The sequence below is a fragment of the Trachurus japonicus genome, chromosome 10 (genome assembly GCF_045865225.1).
Source record: "Trachurus japonicus isolate A0001 chromosome 10, Traja_1.0".
Lineage (NCBI taxonomy): Eukaryota > Metazoa > Chordata > Actinopteri > Carangiformes > Carangidae > Trachurus > Trachurus japonicus.
The window spans coordinates 7,802,838-7,826,785 of NC_140916.1; the positions used below are offsets into that span (position 1 = coordinate 7,802,838).

Here is a 23,948-nt window from a genome sequence, read left to right on the forward strand (position 1 = left end):
CGCCCCGGTGTACATCACTGTGTTTATTGGTGCAACACCGGATACAAACTATATACACACAGGCAAGAATACCGATTAAACACATTGCTCTGTATCACTGAGGCCTGTGTTTAGCCCCTCATCACCTGAGCTGCTGCAGCCTTGGGTTCTACTGTGATTTGTAATAATCTCAGAGGTCACTGATGTTGTTAATCCTGCCTTTGTTGGCTCTTTGTCCGTTGTTAAACAAAGAAAAAAAAATCAATGGAGCTGACACAAGCACGAAGAGGGCATCTAATAAATTGGTCCAGTGTGAATCAGTAATTTGAGGTCTCTTCTGTATTTTTTTTTCTTTTTTTGTGGAGCTTCATTGTCAATCATTAAAAAGCTTCAATAGCATTTTTGGCAGAAATTTCCAGAAGCTCCTACTGTACAGCTATTCAGCTTGCAGACCCATTTGGGGAAAGACCAATTTCTAATTAGTGAGCCAGCAAATTTCTCACAAACAGACTTTGTTTATTTCACACAAACACAGCGGGGACACAGATTCATGGGGGTAATTTGGCTTCAGATAAAAAACATGCAACTAACATATAGTTGACTTTATTCAGGTTGAGAATATTTACTATGGGCCATAGACATCAATGTATAGCAAACCGCTGAACTGTGCAGGAGAGCACAAGTGTAATGTGAAACTCCTGAATTGTTGGGAGATGATATAATTCAAATTACTAAAAAGTATTTTCTGCTGATAATACCCACTCATTTCACTCAACTGTGTGCTGAAGAGTGAAAGAATATCATGATGTGGTCAATAAGCTTTGAGTTGTTTTTATCTGCCTTTGTTTGACTTTGCTTTTGACTTGTCTACCGTTTTGTTCTTTACACCAGGCCTCATTTACAGTCATTTTTCCGTACATACACTGCTACTGTTAAAATATACCTATTGTTTTCATTCTTTTTATCTATGCACATTCTGAATTTTTATCATCTGAAACCTCTTTGCAATTTACTGTGAAGTTTTTACGTAATATGCTTGCTTTGTACATCAGACATTGAAATCCAGGTTTTGTTGCTCAGTCAGATTTTCACTATTCAGATAATCTGACTTTATCTAACGCCTACTTCATTGTCAAAGCAGCTCCTACATCCAGCTGCCTCCAGCTGCTCAGCTGGTGTTGATAGGTCTTCAGAGCCAGTTGTTGCCTGTCGCCCTCATATGGATTTTTTTGTCTAATCGTGTTTGGTATTTGCGCCTTTAAGGGCATCAGTTGTGTGTTACCTTTGTGAGACATGAAGACATTGCTTGAGCTTCACAGTTCACTCATCTCCACCTGTAGATCACACAGTTTCTATCCAGGACTTCATATCTCTGCAAGCATCAACTTTTGTTTTCTAAACCCAAATACTCATAGTTCATTACAGTAATAAAATAGTTATCATATTAATTTTTGATGAGCATAGTTGTTAGATTCAGCTCTGAACTTGAATGGTACCAAACTAACTCGTCCTCTGTTGCTGACTCTGTCAGTCCTCTTATTTGTTTTTCAGGAAGTCGTTGTTGTTGTTTGTCCTTATTAGAAAATGAAGGTCGTTGTCGTCCATCCTTTGACAGTGACTTGCCAGCTGGCTGTATCACTTGCGTCTGTGATCAACACTGTCATTATTTCCATTTATGTTTGTTCCAGTTGACCTGGCCCTATACTTTTCCCCCCAAGATGGTGTCACAGCCAATGAGTCATGTCTGCAGAGTCACAGTGGGCTGGGAAGCAATTATTTGCAATGTTCTCGGTTACATATTTACAGTAAATGATACACCAACACTAATTGCTGCAGTGATACAGTATGACCGATTCATGGCTGACATGTAAGGTTGAGAAGAAGTGGGAGCAGATAATTAGAGATGGATGTCAGCATCAAATTTCATACCTCTGCAGTGATATCAATTCATCAACTACATATGCCAGACTTTTTTTCTTTTTGAAAACCCTGTATTGCTGGTACAAACTGCAGAGTTGAAGTTATTGTAATGGTTTGCTAGCTACTTCAGTGTTCCAGGCAATGCAGATTGTTCGTCATTAGAGATAGATAGATAGATAGATAGATAGATAGATAGATAGATAGATAGATAGATAGATAGATAGATAGATAGATAGATAGATAGATAGATAGATAGATAGATAGATAGATAGATAGAGAATACTTCATTCATCCCTAGCAGGGAAATTCAAATTAGTCCAGTAGCTCACACAACAATGACACAAAAAAGAAAGAAAGATGAACACAAAAAACATTTTAAGAAGTGTTATATAACACGATTGCAGCAGGAACGAATGACCTCTTAAATCTTTCAGTTCTGCAGGTCAGGGAGATGAGCCTTTTACTGCGGCTGCTCCTCTGACCTGTGAGGGTTTTGTGTAGAGGGTGTTGGGAGTCACCCAGGATGGTCTTCAACTTACACCCCATCCTCCACTTAACCACAGCCTCTACCAGCTCCGCTCCCTCCCCCATCACAGAGCATTTTTTGATGAGCCTGTCTAGTCTGTTCCTGTCCCTGACAGTTGTTACCCCAGCAGACAATAGCAAAGAATGTAACACTTGCAATGACAGACTGATAGAACATACGCAGCATTACATTACAGATGTCAAAGGACCTGAGTCTTCTCAAAAAGAAGAGCCTGCTTTGTGTCTTTTTGTACACATCATTTGTGTGTACGGACCAGTCCAGCCTGTCATCAAGGTGTACTCCAAGGTACTTGTATGACTGAACCCTCTCAATGTCCAACCCATCCACAGTCACAGGCCGTAAGGATCTCTTGGACCTGCCAAAGTCAATAATCATTTCTTTGGTCTTTGATGTATTAAGCAACAAGTTGTTTTTGTTGCACCAGTCTGTGAACACCCCCACCAGGTCCCTGTATTCATCTTCCTGTCCCTTCTTCACACATGCCACTATGGCCGTGTCGTCAGAGTACTTCTGAACATGGCAAGATTCAGATGTAGATGTGAAATCTGCAGTGAAAAGTGTGAAGAGGTAAGATGAGAGCACAGTACCTTCTGGTACTCCTACACTGCTCACCACTGTGTCTGACATGCAATTCCCCAGCCTCACATACTGTGGCCTCTCTGTAAGATAGTTATAGACCCACAAGATGATGGTTGGATCTACACCCATCTTCTCCAGCTTTCCTCTCAGAAAGAAGTTGAATTGTGTCAAAGGCACTGGAAAAGTCTAGAAACAGCAGTCTCACATATCGCCCATGGTTCATCCAGGAAGGAGTAAATCCGATGCAACATGTAGATGATTGCATCGTCCACCCCAATGTTCACCCGGTATTAGGGATGTGCACAGTTACCCGAGTACCCGGGTATCCGAGTAGGCAATCTGCTACTCGGTTATGAATTTATTATCCGGTTAACCTAGGATTAAAAAAGCGGCACGTTAGAGCGCAGTCTAGCGTCGGATCAAACTACGTTATCATGCCATGGTTCAGCTTTTTGTAGTGTTAAACAGTTTCGGATCAAGCAACGTGATTTTCCGCTGTGTAAAAGCGTTTTTGGATCGAGCCTCGGACTTTCAAACCTTTTACAATAATCTGTGGTGGCTCCCTCGGCGTAAACCGTCGGGAGGGAGACAACAGGTGTCATCAAGTCTGTTAGAAAATATGCTTTCAGTTTACAAACATTCTCAAACCTTCCCAGTTATTTCCTGAGACAATGCGAGGCAGAGAGGACCGAAGGCACCAAAATGTAGTGTGGACTAATAAATAAGCACCGCTAATGATTTTTAAAAAAAGAAAAGCCTGATGAAGGTCACAGTTGTGACCGAAACGTTGCTTTAATAAACTAATTGAGAGTGAGACAGTGTGCGGGAGCTTCTTCTGAACTCCAAAAAAAGAAAAGAAAAAATAAGTTTTCTCCTCTGAGGCAGCCGCGGCATAATGTTCATGGGTGTTTATTAAATCCTTATATCCATCAACACCTTCATCCAGAAAGTAGAAAACAGGAATGACCTTGTTCTGTGCAGTGTGTGTCCTGTTGACAGACAGGAACATTTGATCTGCTATACCTGATTAAAGATATCTGAGGTACAAATCTTCTTTAAACTGCATCTTTCTGTCTTACTTTCTTTTCCAGGAGACAATAATGGATGGCCCCATCTTTTCGACAAATATTTTGGCATGCCGAGCCATAACGCCAGGACCAAGTCCAATGTATGCTGTAAGTGCTGTTATTTTTCTAAACTGTCATTTTAAAGATGTTTCTTGGTCTGCTGCTGCTCAGAAGTCGACTGAAGGAAATGGTCCTGAAAGAGCTGAACTGACTGGGGCAGAATCATTGAATCATTTTTATCTGAACTGCAAATGTGAACAGGTTTACCGGTGTAATACCACCCCAAATTTAGATGGTTCTGTGGCAGGACATATTGAAGTTTAAGTGTCCTGACATGGCATTGGCCCACACATACTATCAGCTTTAATAGTGTATTAGACAATATTGAATAGATCATTGCCCTGAGATATAAAGACTGTTGAGTTTTCCAGGATTTCCTCCTTCCTGTCTGTTGTCCTGTGGACCAGTAAATAGAGAGCTGTTCCTGAACGAGGCTGCAGGTTGAATGCTGTGGTTCAGAGTGGCTCTATTAAAGGAAACTGGGGCACAGAAGTGTGCAAAACATTGGTGTTTGAAAAAGCTCCACAGACACCAAACTGGTTTTAATCACTATCTGCAGTTGCAGCTGAGGCGAGTGCGTAATCTGCTGTGGACTTGGAGCTGGTGGAGGGATCCTGTTCCAGCGACTGTGGCTGGCTGGTTTGCTGCCCTCAGTGGAGGTGGGATGAGGTCTTCATCCTAGTCAAATATAAAAAAGCAGGGTCCTTTTACGTAGCTGGTAGAGCAGGCGTCCCATGTGCAGAGGCTATAGTCCTCACTGCAGCCAGCCCTGACTCGGGCACCCCCTTACTGCATGTGTAGCTGATGTTAATCTGGCCCTCTGCGTTGTGTTTTCGGTACAGACTGCCGCAGGTGGGGTTCGGACCCTGGTCTTCTGCACGGCAGGCGACGATGCAAACCGTTTTGCCAAGAGCTCAATGAGCCGATTTGCGTGTGCTTTATGGGTGAATGAGTACACATGTCATTCCCCCTCTCTCTGCCTCCCCATTTAAAGGCAAAAATATACTTTAAAAAAATAAAATTCTAAAACTCCAACCATCCATATTCTATTGCTGTTGAAATGAATATAAATCAAGGGTTTGGTAGCCATTCATCCCAAAATTAAAAATTTAAAAGAAAATTCCAGTGCATTGAAGACATTCTTCTCTTTTAAAGGTTAAATCGTTATTTAGCAAACCCTTTCACTTTATCCACTCTCATTCAGTTGCAGACAGCATTGACACTGCAGTGGTGCATCGTATAAAGGTTATTTATAAATTTAAATAGGGAGCCAAGAATCAAGTTTTGCATCAAAGAAAACATCACAATGACATCAGGTTATGAACTTTTTGCAAGACATGAAGGGGCTCTGTACACTGCTTAAAATATAAAAGCAAAAAGTCTCCACTTCCTGTCCAGTTCACATTATTCTTTCCTGCAATTTAAAAACTCAAAAGTCACAGGACGCGTTGTCCATTAGGACCCACACTCTCGCCACTCTCTGGAAATCACAGCCCAGTCAGTCATCGGTTCAACCAGCTGGCACCAACTAGCCACTGCATCACAAAGACAGAGGGAAACTAGAATTGGACAATCTACAGTGATATTAGCCTGAGCAACGATAAAATGATAGACACGCTGGAAGCTGACTCGCTGATGTTTGCATCTGCTGTGCTGCGCAGACATCTAACTATACAGTAAAAACAGGAAAAAAAGATGAACTCTTGATTACTGGTTTGTCCTACTCATCCCACCATATGTAGAGTTTAAGTTAAGACTGGATGGACTTTATTGATTTTTGAATTTAGATTAAATCAGTTCTCATCCATCTTATATATACATGTATGTATTTGTGGTGACGTGCTCTCCTGCACTATTCTTTGCATATTAACAAACCCATTTAATTTCTCATTAACTCAGCCAGGTCTCCTCTCAACTTGTTGTTGTTGAAATGAAACATATCTTGCAAATTAGATATAATATTGGTACTAGCATCAGCAATTTACTCTCAGTTTAATGGTTTGTGAGGTGCTCTCCATTGATGCCATTTTTACTTTGATGGCAGTGAATTTATATCAGTTTGTCAGTCTTCATCTCAATGTAGATGGTTATTGCACATTGGGACTGGTTGTTGATATAATTATACTTTTAATTTGCCATCTGCAAAAAATTAAAAACTCACAAACATGAAAGGGAGAATCAAATGTTGTCAGGGTTTATTTGTCGTTTTCCATCAACATCTGCTAATTTGTCGCCTCTCACTGGAGTTTATGATTTCCCTCTTGAGTATGTGTGCTCTTGACTCTCTGACATCCAAGCAGTGTTCATTGAGAGTCCATAGCATGCCACCCCCTTAACTCAAGTGCTGCGATGTTGCCAGCAATTTAGACCATTATTGACCAATTTTGTAGAGCCATACACTGTAAGAATATATACACCATATTTACTCAATATAAATGGGATTACAAGCAATATTATTAATTAAATTTTGCAATGTTTGGTATTGAGTAAATATTAATTAAATGAGACCCTTAATATTTATCCATTTAATGAGTAGATCAAATCAGTGCTGACTTACAAACATAGCACTTTCAAATGTAAAATTCTCAAGCTCTGTGAAAGCTGAGCATTGTGTAGCACAACATGTACTGTAGGCTACACTGCAACTACAGTCTCATTTTCAAGCCAGAAGTTTGCTATTGGGGGACTGGACTTTGTTTGAAAGCTTTGAATCATCCAGTTCCTAGAAGAGTTTTTTGAATACCTCAAAGGTGCTCAGATGTCTGGGATAATCAAGATTCAACGTGTAGTAATTCCAATGTTCTTTGGCTTGTAGAAGCTCCGGGTTTTGTGGTCACAGTAATTACCATTATGAGCTCTTCAGGTTCCTCCAAGTTCTCAGTGTAGCATATTCTATATGGACACATACTATGGCTCGTTTGAAAGGTGAAACTTTCTGCTTCCAATGGGGACAAACCGTTTATTTCTACATGCCTTCGTTCCTGAGCGATCCCAAGCTAAACAGTGGCCAGTTTTCATCAAAATCCCTGCTTGTTGTCCCTGCGCTGTTTGTGCCTGTTGCTCTTCTGACGCTTACATTTCTGGGTCAAAGGGCTCGTGTAAGATAAATGTTGTTGTTCTATTCACAAAACCACCATGGGGGGCGCTACAAAACAACAATAACACAACTACTGCTAGAGGCGGGACTGCCGGCAACCATCAAAAGCTGAATTATGATAAAATGTCCAGATCGTGAGTTTTCATGAGATTTTGATCATCATCTATTTCAGTTCTGTTCATCATAGAGTTCCCCAAATCACACATAAGGTGTGTTAGAGTGTCTATTTTCGAAATTTAAATTACATTTTTGGCACTCGGGGAGTTAATATGAACAGTAAAAAAAGAATAATACACTAAACTTTGTATTTCCAGAAGTAAAATCACAGCAGGTTTTGTCTGGTGTTGGAGGATTAGAGGTTCGTGACGCCAGACAAAGGGGTAACATAACAACTACAGACAGCTCTGGCTCCATAAATTATGTTTTCTTCATTGAGATTGTGTTTTTCTGTACATTTTCATGACGTCTTTGCCCTCCTACAGAGAAACTCCTACATTATTCAAAGACAGAATAATTGCCTACACTTAACATTCACTGAAAACTATGGTAGAATACTAAGGAGCAGTGGGATTGGCATGATTGCTGTGGTCTTTGAATTTATCTGCATTAGAGTATAACACTATAGAAGTACTTGTACATTCACCATCTGTAGCTACTTATCAGTCTCATCTCTCATATTTGAATTGTATAATGCATCACCAAAATGTTTTCTTCCATTCCTTTTGTCTTTTAAGATGAGCCTGCAACAAAAACCTAACCTAATGTTTCTTATCAGTTCAATGATGCATATTGTTAAGGTATCACAACGAGACTCAACTGTATAAAGCCAATGAATTTTATGTACTGTACACAAACTCTTAACTTCCCATTGGGATCAGTAAGTCTGTTCAGTGTTTTCATGTAAACAGCAGTTGATTCACAATCCAAGAAACATGTCATTATTTATCGCCAACAGGGGAAGTTTAAACTGGTTGTTTGTCACAAATCCCTTCAAGTCCTTTGACTCTAGACCCTTAAAGACAGAGGCTGACCTACAACAGGAACTGACCTCCAATTTCAAGTGGAAAGTGGAGATAGATTGCTTTGTTATTACTCGGAGCGTCCCCAGGTTAGACCCCTCTTCAGTCGAGTACAACACCCTCATATCACTGCACGTGCTTTATCAGTGCCAAACCCACTATCCCTCTGACCCCTTGCTAATGAACAAGACCCCAAAATGATTAAACTCCCTGGAGTGTGGAAGCTATTTGATACCCATACAGCAGGTTCACCTGAGAGTGGGTTTGGGGTAGTTTGTACACTGCCCCATAGTGAAGCACATCTTCTTGGGTCCCTTTTATAAACTGAAAACTGCATGTCCTTGTCCCCAAGCCTCTCCTCTGACCTTCATTCAGATTCCACGTCCCTAACCTCCCTTGGGATGCAGATGATGTGGCATTTGAAAATCTTTCAGACAGGGGCATCTGCCGGACATTCCCATTTTACCCTCACTATCACAACAGCAAGCTGAGAAGTAAATCCTGACACTGCATACCCAAATAACAAATGGCAAATAAGAATAGAAAGGACTGGAGTTCAAACAAATGTCTGCTCCCCTCCGCCCCGTCTGAATCAACTCAGCGGTGTTTCGGGATCATATGGAGTTAGATGAGGATATGTGAATATAACCCAAATAAGCAGACTATCTGGCTGCTGCCAGAGGTCAGTACTGCGACCTCATCCTCACAAACTAGCTCTGGGTTTACATCCCTTCATCCAGCAACAAAGCCATGGGTCAGACTGCAAAGGCATCCGGTTGCCTACTTACCAAGCATCACACACAGACATTGATCTTTGCAGGTGTGGAGCTCACATGGCAGCAGGTACATGTTGTTTCTTCTAACCCTGCAACAGATGGAGGTGGTGTGTGAATAAAGAAGTTGTTCAGAGTGAGAGCACCAGTGTGAATTTGATTGTGGTGTAGACTTCAGGGCGGGGGTGTGCCATGTGAGCCACGTGAGCTCATCACCTGTTGCTTTGCACGTCAGGGCCGCAGGTCAAAGAAATACCTTGACAGACTGATCCTTGGCTTTGGTAACTGGCTGCTGGGACCCTCACAGTCTGAATGTCAGTGTTGTGTTGCTAATTAAACTAGGGCATGGTAATCGATCATGAAGTCTGTGATCGATTTGTTTGTTTTTTTCCTTTTTGACACTCTCATCGGCAATTGTTACATTACAATGAGTAGGCTACTTGGCATCCTGGAAACCTACCTGATTTTGGAGATATGCAGTGTTTGTTCGCCATTACTTTCATTATTTCTGCTAAAACCTATAGTTGCATTTTGTTGCCAGGTGACCCCTAGTGGTCGAAGTAATAATTACAGGCAAGGCAAGGCCATTTCATTTGTATAGCCCGTTTTTACAAACAGTTTGTCTCAAAGGGCTTTACATGGCATCATAACAACATCCTCTGCCCTTAGACCCTCACATCGACTGAGGGAAAAACTCCATAGAAAACCCTTTTACACAGGGAAAAATTGGAGAAATCTCAGGGTGAGCAACAGAGGAGGGATCCCTCATCCAGGACGGGCAGACGTGCAATAGATGTTGTTACAGACAAGAAAACAGTTTATAACACAGAATGTGGAAAACAGAAATGCTAACAAGGGCTGATGAAGGCAGCTTCTGGTGGGAGGAAAGGCCATCTTAATGGGAGGACTGGATGGCAGACTGGTTCATGGGAGGGGAGGGCAGGCCGGTTTAACAGCAGGGGATAGAGGGGTCAGGGGGCGATGCAGGTGGCGGTATGTGCAGAGGGATGGAGCTCTGGTGGATCTGTGGAAACCAGAGTGCGAGACACCACTACAAAGTGCAAGAGATAATGATTGAGAGGAGAGGAGAGGGGGGACAGGGCTCCATCTAACCAGATGTGTCCTCCAGCAGTCTAAGCCTATAGCAGCATAACTATAAAGAGCTACCTGAACCAGCCCTAACTAAAAGCTCTGTCATAAAGGAAGGACAGGAGGCAGGAGCAAAGAAAGAAGCTGCAGTGATGTGGTATAAAGAGACGGATGTAGGGAGCTGAATGAACATTGAATACAGTATTATTAATGTAACCAGGTCCAATTCATGTTCTTTTCCTAAACCTGACCAACCAAACAAACCAAGCCAAGATCATGGCGCTGATCAATACACCGCTCCTGGCACGATCATGATTTTTATGATAAAACCCAAGAAGCAAGAAAAGAAGAAGAAAATGAAATAGAGGGAATGTTTTTTTCTTTTTTACAGCTTCAGGATGGATGTCATCCTATAAGTCGCACCACAAGGTTGTGAGGTGGGAGGACTTATTGTCCTGTCACTGTGTCATTCTGGGAGGAGAGTCTTTTTTTCCCCCCACACACAGCTCCCAGGGTCACAGAAGCATACAAATTCCTCTACAATTATCTATTCATAGAAGGTTTGTGAATAATGTTTTCCCTCCATTTCCAGTCTCTTTACCTTGAAAATGGCAATAGGTTAAAGTACAGAGATGGACCCCTTCAATCTCACCTTTAGTTCTTTTTCATGTGAATCCAAAATCAAATTTTTCCTCTTTTTTTCAGCATGAAAAACGCTTTCCTCTGTCACTTTGCTGTATTCAATAACGCCTAGATTGAACATAAAGACGTAACTCTGTATGTATGCTGTCATTTCCTCTGCCCTCCCTCTTTCCAAACAGACATATGTGCATTTGTGGATTTTAAAACTCTTTTTAATTGCCTGAGATTTGATGTGGTATGGTAAACAGTGGGCGATGTGTTCAGTTATTATCAGGGACAGATGGGAGCATCAAACCAACACACGCACCCATGTTGACTTCCCAAAAGACATTGTTATAGGACACTTTTACCACAACTGTGACATCTCTATTTCTACAATCCCATTATTTTCCTTTCACCTTCTTCCTCCCATCTTCACCTTCATGACTCTTTTTACAACTGTATCTTAAAGTAACAGATAAAAACAGTTTTATTATGGATAAGTTTATTTAGGCAACAAACACTCTCACAGTGGACTTACATGATCCTTTGATTTTCTTTTTTTTTTCCATCTGAATTCCTTTGCGGTGTGTTACCAGGGCTCAGCTCCAAGCGGCGGTTCATACATTGCCAGATAAAAATGTCAGGAAACTGACTGACACACTGGACTTATTTGCGAAGCATGACTGAGTCACCATCATGTTCAAAACAAAAACAAGCTGCTCCTTTGTCTTCTGTAAAGCCACAGTGTGGTGCAGGTATTCAACAAAGCTGTATGAATCACCCCTGCAAAGGTGACAGGGAGCTCTACAAAAAACATCAGTGGCTCCTTGTTGATGTGCTCTGATAGTATTTACCTCAGGTATTTTTTTTTTTCAGTGTAAAGGTCCTTCCGATGTCCAGTCCACTTTAACTCAACTTTAAAATCTATGTCTGTTTCTAGGTCAGTGTGTAGCCGTCCAGATTTAATTAACTGCGTCACTGGTTCCAAACATCAGTCTTGGTCTGGTTTCTCAGTGAAAGTCTGTTGCTCTGCACTTGTTGTTAACAAGCTCTGCCTTGATGCACTCCTCTGCAACATGTTTGTGTATGCTTTCCATCCTTCGGCCAGCAGCATTCATTCACCTTACTGCAGGTTGAAAACACGTGCTCCAATTTACAGACTATGGATGTGCCACTGCTGCAGCTCCTTTTTCTCCTCACCTTACTTTTCTCTGCTTGCACTCTGGGAAATCACCACTTCTTCTTTCACCCTGATCACTTTCAGAATGTGAACTGGATGAATTTCCTACTTCATTATATTGTACTGCTGCCTTTGATCCTATTGAACCACCTGCTTGGTCTCCTCCACCTTGTTGAGAGTCAGAGCTGCTGTGCTGCTTGTTGACTGTAAACTACATGTTACCTACAAGACTGTCCGACTTCCTCCTTCCTGTCTATGCTTGGAGGGGGTGTTGTCATGCATTTTTCATAAGGTAGTCTATTTTCTGCACTGTGATTTGATTTTTAGGAGCCGATATTAAACCCTGACATGACTATTACATTATATTGTCAAATAAATAGTGCTGAACAAAGATTTGATTTATTTGAAAAAAAACAAGCAAGACAGCAATTGTATTTTCAATTTAATAGCACTGCTATTGGACTAAATGTAGGCCTATATTTTGTGTGAGCCACTCTTCAGTGCCTCAAGGTTCAGTACTAGGCCCTTTGTTATTTACTTTGTATATACGTAAATAATATTGAAATTAATATTCCAAATGCAGCCTTTAATTTCTATGCTGATGACACAGTCATATATTGCTTTGCACCCACACCTGCAGAAGTGTTTGCATATATGCAGAATGCATTCAATAGAGTGCAAGAACAACTCTGTCATTTGCAACTTGTTCTAAATGCAGATAAAACAAAACTTATGTTTTTCACTAATTCTAAATCAGCAAGATCAAGTCAGTCTGTCATTGTCACCACCAGTAATGGTCAACAAATTGAACTTGTATCTACTTTTAAATATCTGGGGTTTTTGATTGATGGCCACTTGTCTTTTAAGGCACATATTCAGTATACTGTAAAGAAGCTGAAGCTTTTACTTGGATTTTATTTTAGAAATAAGTCTTGCTTTTCTTTTAGGGTGAAACAGAAACTGGTGGAGTTAACCTTTCTTCCGATTATTGTCATTCTTGGCCAGGTCTCTCTTGCAAAAGAGTTCTTGGATCTCAATGGGACAAACCTGGTTAAATAAAGGTTATAATAATAATAATAATAATAATAATAATAATAATAATAATAATAATAATAATAATAATAATAATAATAATAATAATAAATATATTAATACCCAGCATATTCCATCAATATTTCAGAGTAGTGGTTTGGCCAGAGGTTCAAATTTACACCCTCTCTATTCATATTATTATTCATTCATAAATGAGTCAGGAGGAGTAGATATTCCTGCTCTCTCTGCTGCCAGGGGATGGGCAGGGAGAGTGACAGGTGATGGGCAGGGAGGGTGACAGGTGAACAGGGGAGTTGGTTTCCCTTGATCCCCTCTCTAGTCGCCCCCTGGCTGTAAATCCCTCCCCCTGCATTTTTTAATTAGTTGATATCACTGCAGCCTGTGTCTGCAGGATTCACAGTGGTAGCCACTGTTTTGGTCAGTTAAAATCAAAGCCCTGTCACTTCATACTGTAGAAATAGACCGCCATGTATTCAAAGCACTGTTGCAATGATCCCTGTTCACGCCAAAGCAACACTATTGTTAGAGCCACTCTTCAAGCAGTGGGGAATCACTGCAACACTTTATTAACCATGAAGCCTGAGGGTCCATAAATATGTCCCATAAACACCACACGTTGCTATTTTCCAAACCATTAAATGCTTTCTCCATGTTTTTTTATGCTGTTGCTGTTGCTGTTGTTTTCTGCGCAACAAGTGCAGTGCTTGGGAGCTGCCAGAAAGCCAAATTATAACCCTGAAGAAATGTAATTGCAGAATATATACGTTTCCTTCTGGCAGTCACATCACTGTGATTTAGCTCATTTGAGATCCATTCGTATTGTTCGAAAATGGCTTCACACTGACAACTGCAGCATTATTCATTCACAGGGCCAACTTTTTATTGTCATTTTCAGGAATGTGTATAGAGTGTCATTATCTGAATGGTGATGTCGAAGCTGTGGTTGTTCTGCATTACAGCAATTCTGCATTGTGTCTTATTTCCTCAGGGGTTTCTCTCATTAAAACAAAGCTAAAGCCAAGTAAATGTCATATTTTATTCTCCAGCACTCCATTTGGATCAAGAGTGTCGGGGCAGTGGAGCACAGACTCACAGTTTGTTTGTGTGTGTCATTCTTATTGGAAGTTAAAAGACCTTTCAGTTATTTTAAAGGATGCTGTTCTGAATTACAACCATGGAGCTGGAAGTGGGAAGTGGAGTCACACTGGGGAGCTTCACATAGTAAATAATTATGAAAGTTGTTTTGTTTGATTTCTGTGTTTTTCTCTATTCTGCTCTTCTCTACCCCATTCATCCTAAGTGAACAAAATTATTTAAATTGATTTTGTTGTGCATCATCTGCTATTCAGAGCTGTGATTTACCTACAGTACTAATCACAAGGAAAGTCTGCTTCTTCTTTTTTTGTCCTTTTTTTACTTATTTATCCAAAACATTTATTTGCTATTGTCAAAGCCACACATTCTCTTAACCACTTAACCACTCTGTGTGTCAGGGGCCAGGGCATGCATCCATTGCTTCTGATTTAGAAATGTAAAACTGTTTTATAGTGAGCACATAAACCGGTTTGAATCAGGTAATGAATCATGCTTGAAAGAGCCACTGCTGCATTTAAATATTATAATAAAAGATACTTATATCCACCCCTACTGAGAACTGGTGAACCTGCAGAGAACATTCAGTGTAATCATATATATTCTCACTGTCCTCATTCAGTAATAACACTGACAGCATTCCGTTGGCTGAAATCAATGGGAGTTAAATATGACTTGTCACAAATTTGTAATTATCTCAGTAAATGAAAATGAAATGTGTTTGCCTGACAGAGGGGAGCCTTTTCATTAACTTCCTACCCTCGTGGCTCTCGTCTGATGTGTCCTCAACTATAATTTGCCGTTATTGGAGCCAGGAAAAGCCCAATTAAACAATTGTATCTGTTCCTTTTCATCACATCTCGCATGTCCCAGGAAGGTTTTAATCAAAGGTAGCTTAACCCCGGAATATTCAATAAGCAATATTAATAGGCCAGTGTCTAGTTTCTGTTTTATTTTTGAACCACTGCAGCCTTGTGATTCGTCTCTGAGTCACTTTCATTTCAATCTGTGCCTATATTCTCCTCCAACAAGACACAGTTTCCATTTGTACAAACAGCACTCATCTTGACATGTTGGCACTTGGTGTGACCAGTTGATTGATGTCTCCTCTGATGCCCCCCCCTCTCCCTCTCTGTCTCCAGTGCTGGGTGTCGTTCCTGAGCTCTGCCAATGCCGAGACCTGGAGCTGGACTGTGACAGCACACAGCTTCAAGATATCCCGGTGGTGGCGATAAATGTCACCATGATGTGAGTAGAAAATAACTGTTTCCTTTTTTTCTTTTCTTTTTTCATACTCAATATTTAAAATCTCAAGCTATCCCCAGGGCGACTCTCCATACCTGACTGTGACTGTCACAACATGTCTTCGCCTTTCACTGTGAGCAGCTGCGAGTATGTGCCGGCAGAGCTAAAGGTGACTCTGCTGATCACGAAGCAGCCTCTCTCATTAAGGTGATGAGCAGTTGAAAGTCTCATAGGAGACAGCAACTCACATTTTGTTAGATGTATGCATTTTCTTTTTTTAATCCATCTTTATTTTACATGCAAAGGCAGGACTGATCTGCAGATGAAAGAGGGAAGCACAGTGCTTAGATAATGTGAGAAGCTAAATTAAATGAAAGAACATTCAAATCCAGTCATACAGGAGGTCTACTTAACAACACCCTAACACAATTTACAAAGCATGAAACATTCAAAAATTGCAGCAGAATTAACAGCAGTAATTGTTTCTTCTGCAAACACTTAATGCTGTGGGGGGTTTCAATTTAGTATGAGTGAAGCGTTGCCAGTTAGCGGCTTTTTCTGTTCATGGTACTGTAACCTTTGTACAAATATATCGTGGAAGGGATGACACTGTAAAACTTTTCTTTCAGGATAAGTGGGAGTTAGGAACAGGCAGCGTGAAATGGTGTGTCTATGTGGAAATATAATAGCAAACCTTTAGCTGGTGTTGAGCAGACAACCAGACAAACCAGATGGTTCTTCCATCTAGCCTGCATGCACAGTTTGCTAATCAGAGTACTTCAGGTAAATAAAATGGTGTTTTGGGGTCTGTGCACGTGCATGTTCACCATTGTGTCGTGTGACATCACTCAGTTCTAGTCAGATAAAAGAACTGTGTAGATTTTAAAAGTGCCATTAAAAAGCTGCTTTGAAAATGAAATGCATTCAACGCGAGTGTTCGGTATAACACACAACGGGGCTCTTGAGTCAGACTGACAGTACAGAAACCTATTAAGGCTCAGCTGCTGTTAGGAAAACGTCCTCGCCTCGACAGCCTCAGGTTCTTTCTGCAGGATTCTGTCCAGTGTCACTCTGCTGTGTTGCATCAAGCAGTGTAACACCAGCCACTGGGAGCTGTAATATGCACTCAGTATGATTTTCATTATCAGCCTATTATTTTCAAAATCATGTGTTTGCGTGTGAAAATGCCTGTTTATATTTTTCACAGTCCAAGTTGATGTCTTTACATCTCTTGTTTAGTCCAGAAGGCAAATATATAACTAAGATGAGAATGAGCGGCATGCTCTCAGATATTGAACACTTTTGCAACAAAAACACCCATACAAGATGATCCAATTATGAGTCATAACATTTAAACTATAACAACTAATCAACTAATCATTGTATTTGCAAGGCTAATGATCAAATCTTTCAACATGCAGCTAACACAGAATACTTAAGGCAAACTAGAAATGGACAAAAAGGAAGAGAGACTTAAGATAAGAAATGTCCCTGAGCTTCAGGTCGTTTTGGTAAATAAGCTTGTTTGTTTGCAGGAATGCACCAGAGTGTGTCTCAGAGTGTTAGTGGGCCATGAAATACACTGTCCTGGAGTGATTGTGTTTGAGAACAGCGAGCCCCGAAGAGACAGTGTCAACAAGAAGACGATCTTCATCACCGTCCCAAAAACTGACCACTTCCAATAACAGCTTGATTTGACTGTGTGTGAGAGAGTGTGTGGGTGAGCCTCTAATCACCAGTTAATCCGTTAAAAGCTTTGGAATCAACAGATCACATCGAGATGATAAAAAACAAATTTACAGGCCACGGTTTGTTATGTTTATGGATTTAATGTCCTGGTTATAGACACAGTCATTTTTGTTTTTTATATTTTTGAATTCTTTGTTGTGTTTTTATTGACAGGATATCGACATGACAGAAAGTGGAAAAACACCGAGATCTGAAAATGAGATTAAGGAATTCAATAAATTTTCTCTTTCTAGTTTTTTTTTTTTCTGTGCACCCACACTCATAGAGGCCATGACAGTCTGAGCAAATGGACTAGTGAACTTTTAAAATACTGTTGTCTTTTCTTCTGAATCGTGACGAGCTTTGTTCATGGTGTCGTTAATTATTCTGATTTTGAGCCTCTGTCCATCCCTCAGGTCTCTACAAAGAAACCGGCTCCAGAAACTGAGAGGACACACCTTCTTTCAGTATCAGAGCTTACAAAAACTGTGAGTTTGGCATGAATTATGTATGTATATGTTAAAGGGATAGTAGCATTTTTTTAAAGTGGGTTTGTATGATCTACAAATAGCCCCTATGCAGGAAAAACACAGTTTTTATTTGGACCTAACCAACTGCTGATCGGCGGGCGCTAACCCTGGGCCGGAGGGATACGTGAGTTGGTTAGGTCCAAATAAAAACTGCATTTTTCCTGCACTTTCAGGGGCTGGAAAAAATTGTATAATAGTGAACAATGGAACTGTGTATTTTTTTTTCAGGTAAAACCTCTTTTAGGCCACGAAAATAGGCCATTTCTTTGGGTCCATTCACAACAATGTATGTTGTAAATCTCTGGGCAGGGCTATGGGCTGGCGTTGCTAACGGGAGGAGTGTAGAGAGTCTTCTACTGCAATTAAAGTACTTAGGGGCTATTTGTAGATCATACAACCCCACTTTAAAAAAATGCTACTATCCCTTTAATCAACTGCACAGGCTATTCTTCATCATCATATATTTCCCCTTTTTACTATTTGCTGTTGTTTTGTCTCTGTGATTCCACCTCCATTATGTTTTCGCTGTTCTATATGTTAAACATAAATGAGCTGATATTAGTCCATCATGATGTAATGCATGAGTATAATAACATATTAGGATCTCCACTGTTCATTCAGTAGAGCATAATACTGTCATCATACTCAAGAGCCGAGAAGAACAAGCTCTGAGTGACAAATACAACAAACGAGTTTTGTAACTACAAAGCTGATATGTATAAGGCTAAGAGGACTTCTAGGACCGCTGACAAGTGATTGATTGGTTCTGCATACAGATCCATTCATTTCTATCTTATGTTGTTTATCAGTCTCACACAGTGGCCCTGGCTGTGTCGGCAGCAGAGTAGGTCTGATCCTCTGCCAGGAACCGATTGGCAGCCGTAGTGTCAGACTTCAGTCGCCGCTCAGATTGACAGTTTGAACGCATTGAAAACCTCCCAGAAATATGCATAAACAAACATCCAGATGAATAACCAGGTGTGTAAAATACACTAAGGGACAAAACACAGCTGTCATCTGAGCTTTGTTGAGCAGTGAGTGCAATACTAAAGACGATGCCGGGTATTAAATAGATACCACAACCTCATTTTCCTCAGCTGGTCCAATATCCTCTATTTGTTTTTCATGTACACAAACCATTGTGCAGCCATGTTTCTTAATTGAATTACTAGGCTAATAGGTTGCAGAAATGTTTTTTCCCCGTTCAAAAGAATTACTAACTGTTTTGTTTTGTTTTTTGGGTTTTTTTTTTACATAGATACCTTCAGCACAACAGGATCCGAGATGTGAGTCCAGATGCATTCAGAGGCCTCTATAACCTAACAAGACTGTGAGTTGTTCATTTTTCTAACATTTCTAACACCTACTGTTCTGTGACAGGGCAAACAGTCATGTGGGTCGTACCTCTATGTGCACAAAGTCTTAGTTAGCACTACTTTGGCTGCACTGGGGTTAAACGGTGATAATCAGCTGCTTCATTCATGCCTCAAAGTCACAGGCTCATTCACAGCTCAGTGAATGATTCATTTGGCCAAACACATTCATGAAACATGAACATCACAACCTGGCACTTTTATTATTACTGCTGATTCACCAAACTCAACCTCCACCAACCTAGACCTACTTACTGTGTGTGTGTGTGTGTGTGTGTGTGTGTGTGTGTGTGTGTGTGTGTGTGTGTGTGTGTGTGTGTGTGTGTGTGTGTGTGTGTGTGTGTGTGTGTGTGTGTGTGTTTTGTTGATTTTGGTTATTATAGAACTCAGCAGCAACACAGCAGAGTCTGTTTATAACTATGTTACTGTTTGCTGTAATAAGCAGCCAATTTCTGTCTTTCGCTTAAAGGTCCAGTTTGTAATAATTGGCTGGGTTTAGTGGTAAAATTTGAATATACTACCCATGAATATATTTGTGTAAGTGTATAATCGCTATAAAATAAAATTTGTTTAGTTTTCATAGCCTTATAAATATTCTTTTGAGTGTCGCCATTTTGCACCGTCATGTTTGTAATGGAAAATCCAGCCAGCCAGAGAGCACATTTTACGTTCATAAATAAACCACCAAAGAAGGAGTAGGAAACAGCATATCGTAAAATGGTTTAGATATATATATGTGCTATGTTATGGGATATGTGCAATGCTATTATGTCTTGAGTTTGCTGGGTTGATATGGCTGAGGTATATTGTTTTTTTGTAACTGTGTTCTCTTTTATGGCACAGCTACAGTGTCCAGGACAAATTTCCCTAAATGGGACAATAAAGTTTATCTATCGTATCGTATCGTATCGTATCGTATCGTATCGTATCGTATCGTATCGTATCTTATCGTATCGTATCGTATCGTATCATATCGTATCGTCGTGGTAAACACATTTTGGTAACGCTTCCTTTTACAGTACGGTAATTACCAGGTAATTAAATGCAATTACATTGTAATTACAAGTACTTACTAGGTAATTACAAGGTAATTACCCAGTTTTACAGATATTTTTTCTGACTACTACCAGGTATTTACCCAATAATTTCCTGGTAGATACACAGTAATTGTATATTGTAGATTTTAAACCCGGTAGTTAAAAAATATTTACCTGATATTTATCTGATAAATACCAACAAGTTACCTGGTATTTACCCAATAATTACCAGGTAGATATCCTGCAATTGCATATTGTAGACTATAAACCCACTGAATGTGTCTATACGTGACTTTGTTAGGGTGATAATAACTTAGATATTTACCTGGTAATTACCAGGTATTTACTCAAAATGATCGCTACCTTACCTGGTAACTACCACTTATTTACGTGGTAGTTACCTGATATTTACCTGTAAATATCAACTACTTACCTAGTATTTAGCTACTAGAAATATACGGAAAACTACCAGGTATTTATCCAGGAATTATAGATTATGTATTACCAGTCAACCTGTGTAGTCACAGTGAGGGTATAACTTGCAACTATTTACCAAGTAATTACTTTCTAATTACCCAGTAGTTACAATTTACATTATCAGGTAAAACCTTATGAATTACCCTGTAAGGAAGGTGGAACTGTACTGTAAAAGGAAGCGTGGTTTGTTTCAATGATATTACCATGTACTTTCCTGTAACTGTAGGTTATAATCCTCTGCCCCCCATCAGGGTGTGTAATTTTGAACATGGTACCTGGTAAAAAACTCCCATATCTACCTGATAATTAACAGGTAAATATCAGAGTTTTACAGAGTAGTTACCATGTAAGAAAAGTGGAATTGTACTGTAAAAGGAAGCGTGGTTTGTTTCAATGATATTACCATGTACTTTCCTGGTAACTGTAGATTATAATCCTGTGTCGTTTTGAACATGGTACCAGGCAAAAACTCCCATATCTACCTGATAATTATCAGGTAAATATCAGGGTGATATCGGAGTTTTACAGAGTAGTTACCATGTAAGAAAGGTGGAATTGTACTGTAAAAGGAAGCATGGTTTGTTTCAATGATATTACCATGTACTTTCCTGGTAACTGTAGATTATAATCCTGTGTAGTTTTGAACATGGTACCTGGCAAAAACTCCCATATCTACCTGATAATTATCAGGTAAATATCAGAGTTTTACAGAGTAGTTACCATGTAAGAAAGGTGGAATTGTACTGTAAAAGGAAGCGTGGTTTGTTTCAATGATATTACCATGTACTTTCCTTTACATAAAGATACAATGCATTTTGTTACACTCTGTGACAAATACGCAAAAACATGTGAACTGTCAAAGAGACTAACTTTAATCCTCTTAATCTGCAAAACAGTGAACTTGAAGAGAGTAACTTCAATACTCTTAAAGGTATACGCAAACATTTTTTTGTGTGTCTTGTCTCACTCCCGAGTCCATGACAGGCAGATAGACACCATCCTTTCAACTGTGCGTGCAGTAACAAGGGAGATACGGGCAGAGCTGGCGCACCGCTAATTAGCTTAGCTCAAACACTGGAAGTGTATGGGTAGTGTTAGCCTGCCTCCACCTAAAGTCATCAGAGAAACTCTTCAGCAACTCTAAACGGAAACCGGCGGGCTGATCTTCGTCTCAGAGCTGACAAAACTCTCTGGTAAGACATCTTGAGCGGTCAAATGCCGTTAACAAGACGAGATCGGTCAAAACGGAGGGTTCAAGCAGAGACGGTTATTTTGGTTCAAGCGAGCTACATCGAGGGTAGGTTAGCTTCCTATTTCAAAACAAAAGCACAAATTATATCGTCATGGTTTTCTGTATGTAAAGAGCAACCAGTGATTGGTTGGTCACACCGCAGTTTGAGTAGCGCCAAATTTGTCCTAACAAAATTGTAAACCACATCTGATATTTTGACAAATTAACGACACACTGCTGATCCAAACGTCTCCTTTCTCACCTAAAAATGTTTGAAATGTCGATAAAGTGATAGGCTATATTTACAGAGTTTATTGCTAAAATGAAATCAGCTTCTGACTGCTGATTTCGGCTCAGGTAGGAGGCAGGCTAACACTACCCATACACTTACAGCGTTTAAGCACAGCTAATTACGGACGATAGGGGCTCTGCCTTGTTACTGCACGCAAAATCAAAAGGATGGTGTCTATCTGCTGGTCATGGACTCGGGAGTGAGGCAAGACACGGGGAAAAAATGTTGGCCTATCCCTTTAAGTGCTAAACATACAGTAACATGCATATTAAAAAAGAAAATGAAAAGAAAAACACAAAGTGCAGAGCTTTTTGCCTTCTTCACATGTCCAGTCTACACATTTTGGCAAATTACATCAGTAAAAACTATAACCTATCCACACCCCACCCCACCCAACAGAGATGGGTGCTCCAAGGCTATCCCAGTGATGCTTCTCCCTAGCATGAGGACATACAGGTATTCTGTGCTACTGCTTGTGGTCGCCAGGTACTGCACCATGTTTGTTCCAGGCTGAAGAATAAAGAAAAAAAAAACAAGATTCAAAAATTAGTTTGTACAACAGGTTAGGTTCATCTCTACAGGTAATGCTGTATCAGACACTGTATCTGGAGTCTTAGCCCATAGCACATTTCTTTAGGCTAGGGTGACCAGACGTCCCGGATTTTCGGGGACAGTCCCCGATTTGGCCGACCTGTCCCCGGTTAAAGCTGTCCCCGAAAATGTCCCCGATTTGAATGGGGGAGAAACAAAGTTGCGTATGGATACAAACTCCAGTTATTATGGTTAAACCATAGGGTTAAACCAGTATAACTAGCGTGCTGACGTTACGTGCGCGATAAATGGCTTGTACCGACCGGCTGCGGTCTCTTTTTGTTTGCTTTTTTTTTTTTTTTTAAATAAAACACACGCGCTGTTACCGCTGTGCTGCGGCATCAGACAGCAGAGCGCTCCTCTGCTCCTCTGCTCGTCTGTGCAGCTGCAGGTGAATGACGGGGGAGCCGACTGGAGAGCCCCTCCTTTTTATTTTAGGGGCACCGTACGCGTTGCAGGTTGCACTCAGAGTTTGTTCTGACTTTCTATCACAGGGAGTGCACAGCATAAGTGTAAATCCTCTCATGTAACACTTTGCTGTGAAATATGGCTGAAGGCACGAGTGGAAGTGTGCACGTGTTGACAAGCTCCCATGAGTTGATTGACATAAAATAAAAAAAAATTAAAAAAAACATAATAGCCTAATAAGAAGAAGAATCAGAGTAAAATCAGAATACAAGTTATTGTTATCAGTTAAGTTTGTGTCCAAACAAATATTATTTAGCTCCTAAAAATAATTTGGCTTTGTTGAGCATCTGTGTCTGCAATAGTGACTGTCTGGCAGAGTTGGCTAATAAAATAGGACTCTTTTATGTCAGTGGGTAGTGGCAGAGGCCTGCACAATGACCTGGCCTTAGCAATGACCATTACTGAGTCAGAATAAACTAACTACACTGTAAGAGACAATATTTGTATTAGGCTATATTTACTGTATTAGGCTGCACTGTCATTTTGTAACATTTTTGGTTGGTGTGCCACGGGATTTTTTTAATGAATATGTGCCATGGCTCAAAAAAGGTTGAAAAACACTGAGCTAAGAATCCATCCAGGAGTGTGATAGTGTTTGTTTGGTGCAGAAGCCTCTTTCAGCACTGGCTTCTGTTTTGTTGTTGTTGTTTTTGTTGGTTTTGCTGATGCTGTTGAACTGGTAGCCAGAAGTGACTGAGAGGTTGGAAGGGTTATGGGTAACTTCTTATTGGCTACTCATTTGCTTTGTCAAATACATTAACATGTAATTGCCCCTGTTATTAATTTCATAATGATAACATTTGAATTTTGACCACCGCGCTGAAAATGTCCCCGATTTTCATTTCGGAAATCTGGTCACCTTACTTTAGGCACATGTAACAGCCATCTCAGGTAGAT

The 23,948-nt window shown here is 40.3% G+C and overlaps 1 protein-coding gene across 2 annotated transcripts in view; it reads left to right on the forward strand.

The window, feature by feature from the left end:
• The window catches only part of rxfp1 (relaxin family peptide receptor 1), a 111,994-nt gene that overhangs the window by 53,794 nt on the left and 34,252 nt on the right, over window positions 1-23,948 (forward strand). For both annotated transcript variants that reach the window (XM_085789144.1, XM_085789143.1), the window contains exons 3-6: window positions 4,117-4,200; window positions 15,222-15,327; window positions 17,469-17,540; window positions 18,841-18,912. In XM_085789144.1, the coding sequence (XP_085645270.1) occupies window positions 4,117-4,200; window positions 15,222-15,327; window positions 17,469-17,540; window positions 18,841-18,912 (334 nt within the window). The remainder of the gene's footprint in view (window positions 1-4,116; window positions 4,201-15,221; window positions 15,328-17,468; window positions 17,541-18,840; window positions 18,913-23,948) is intronic.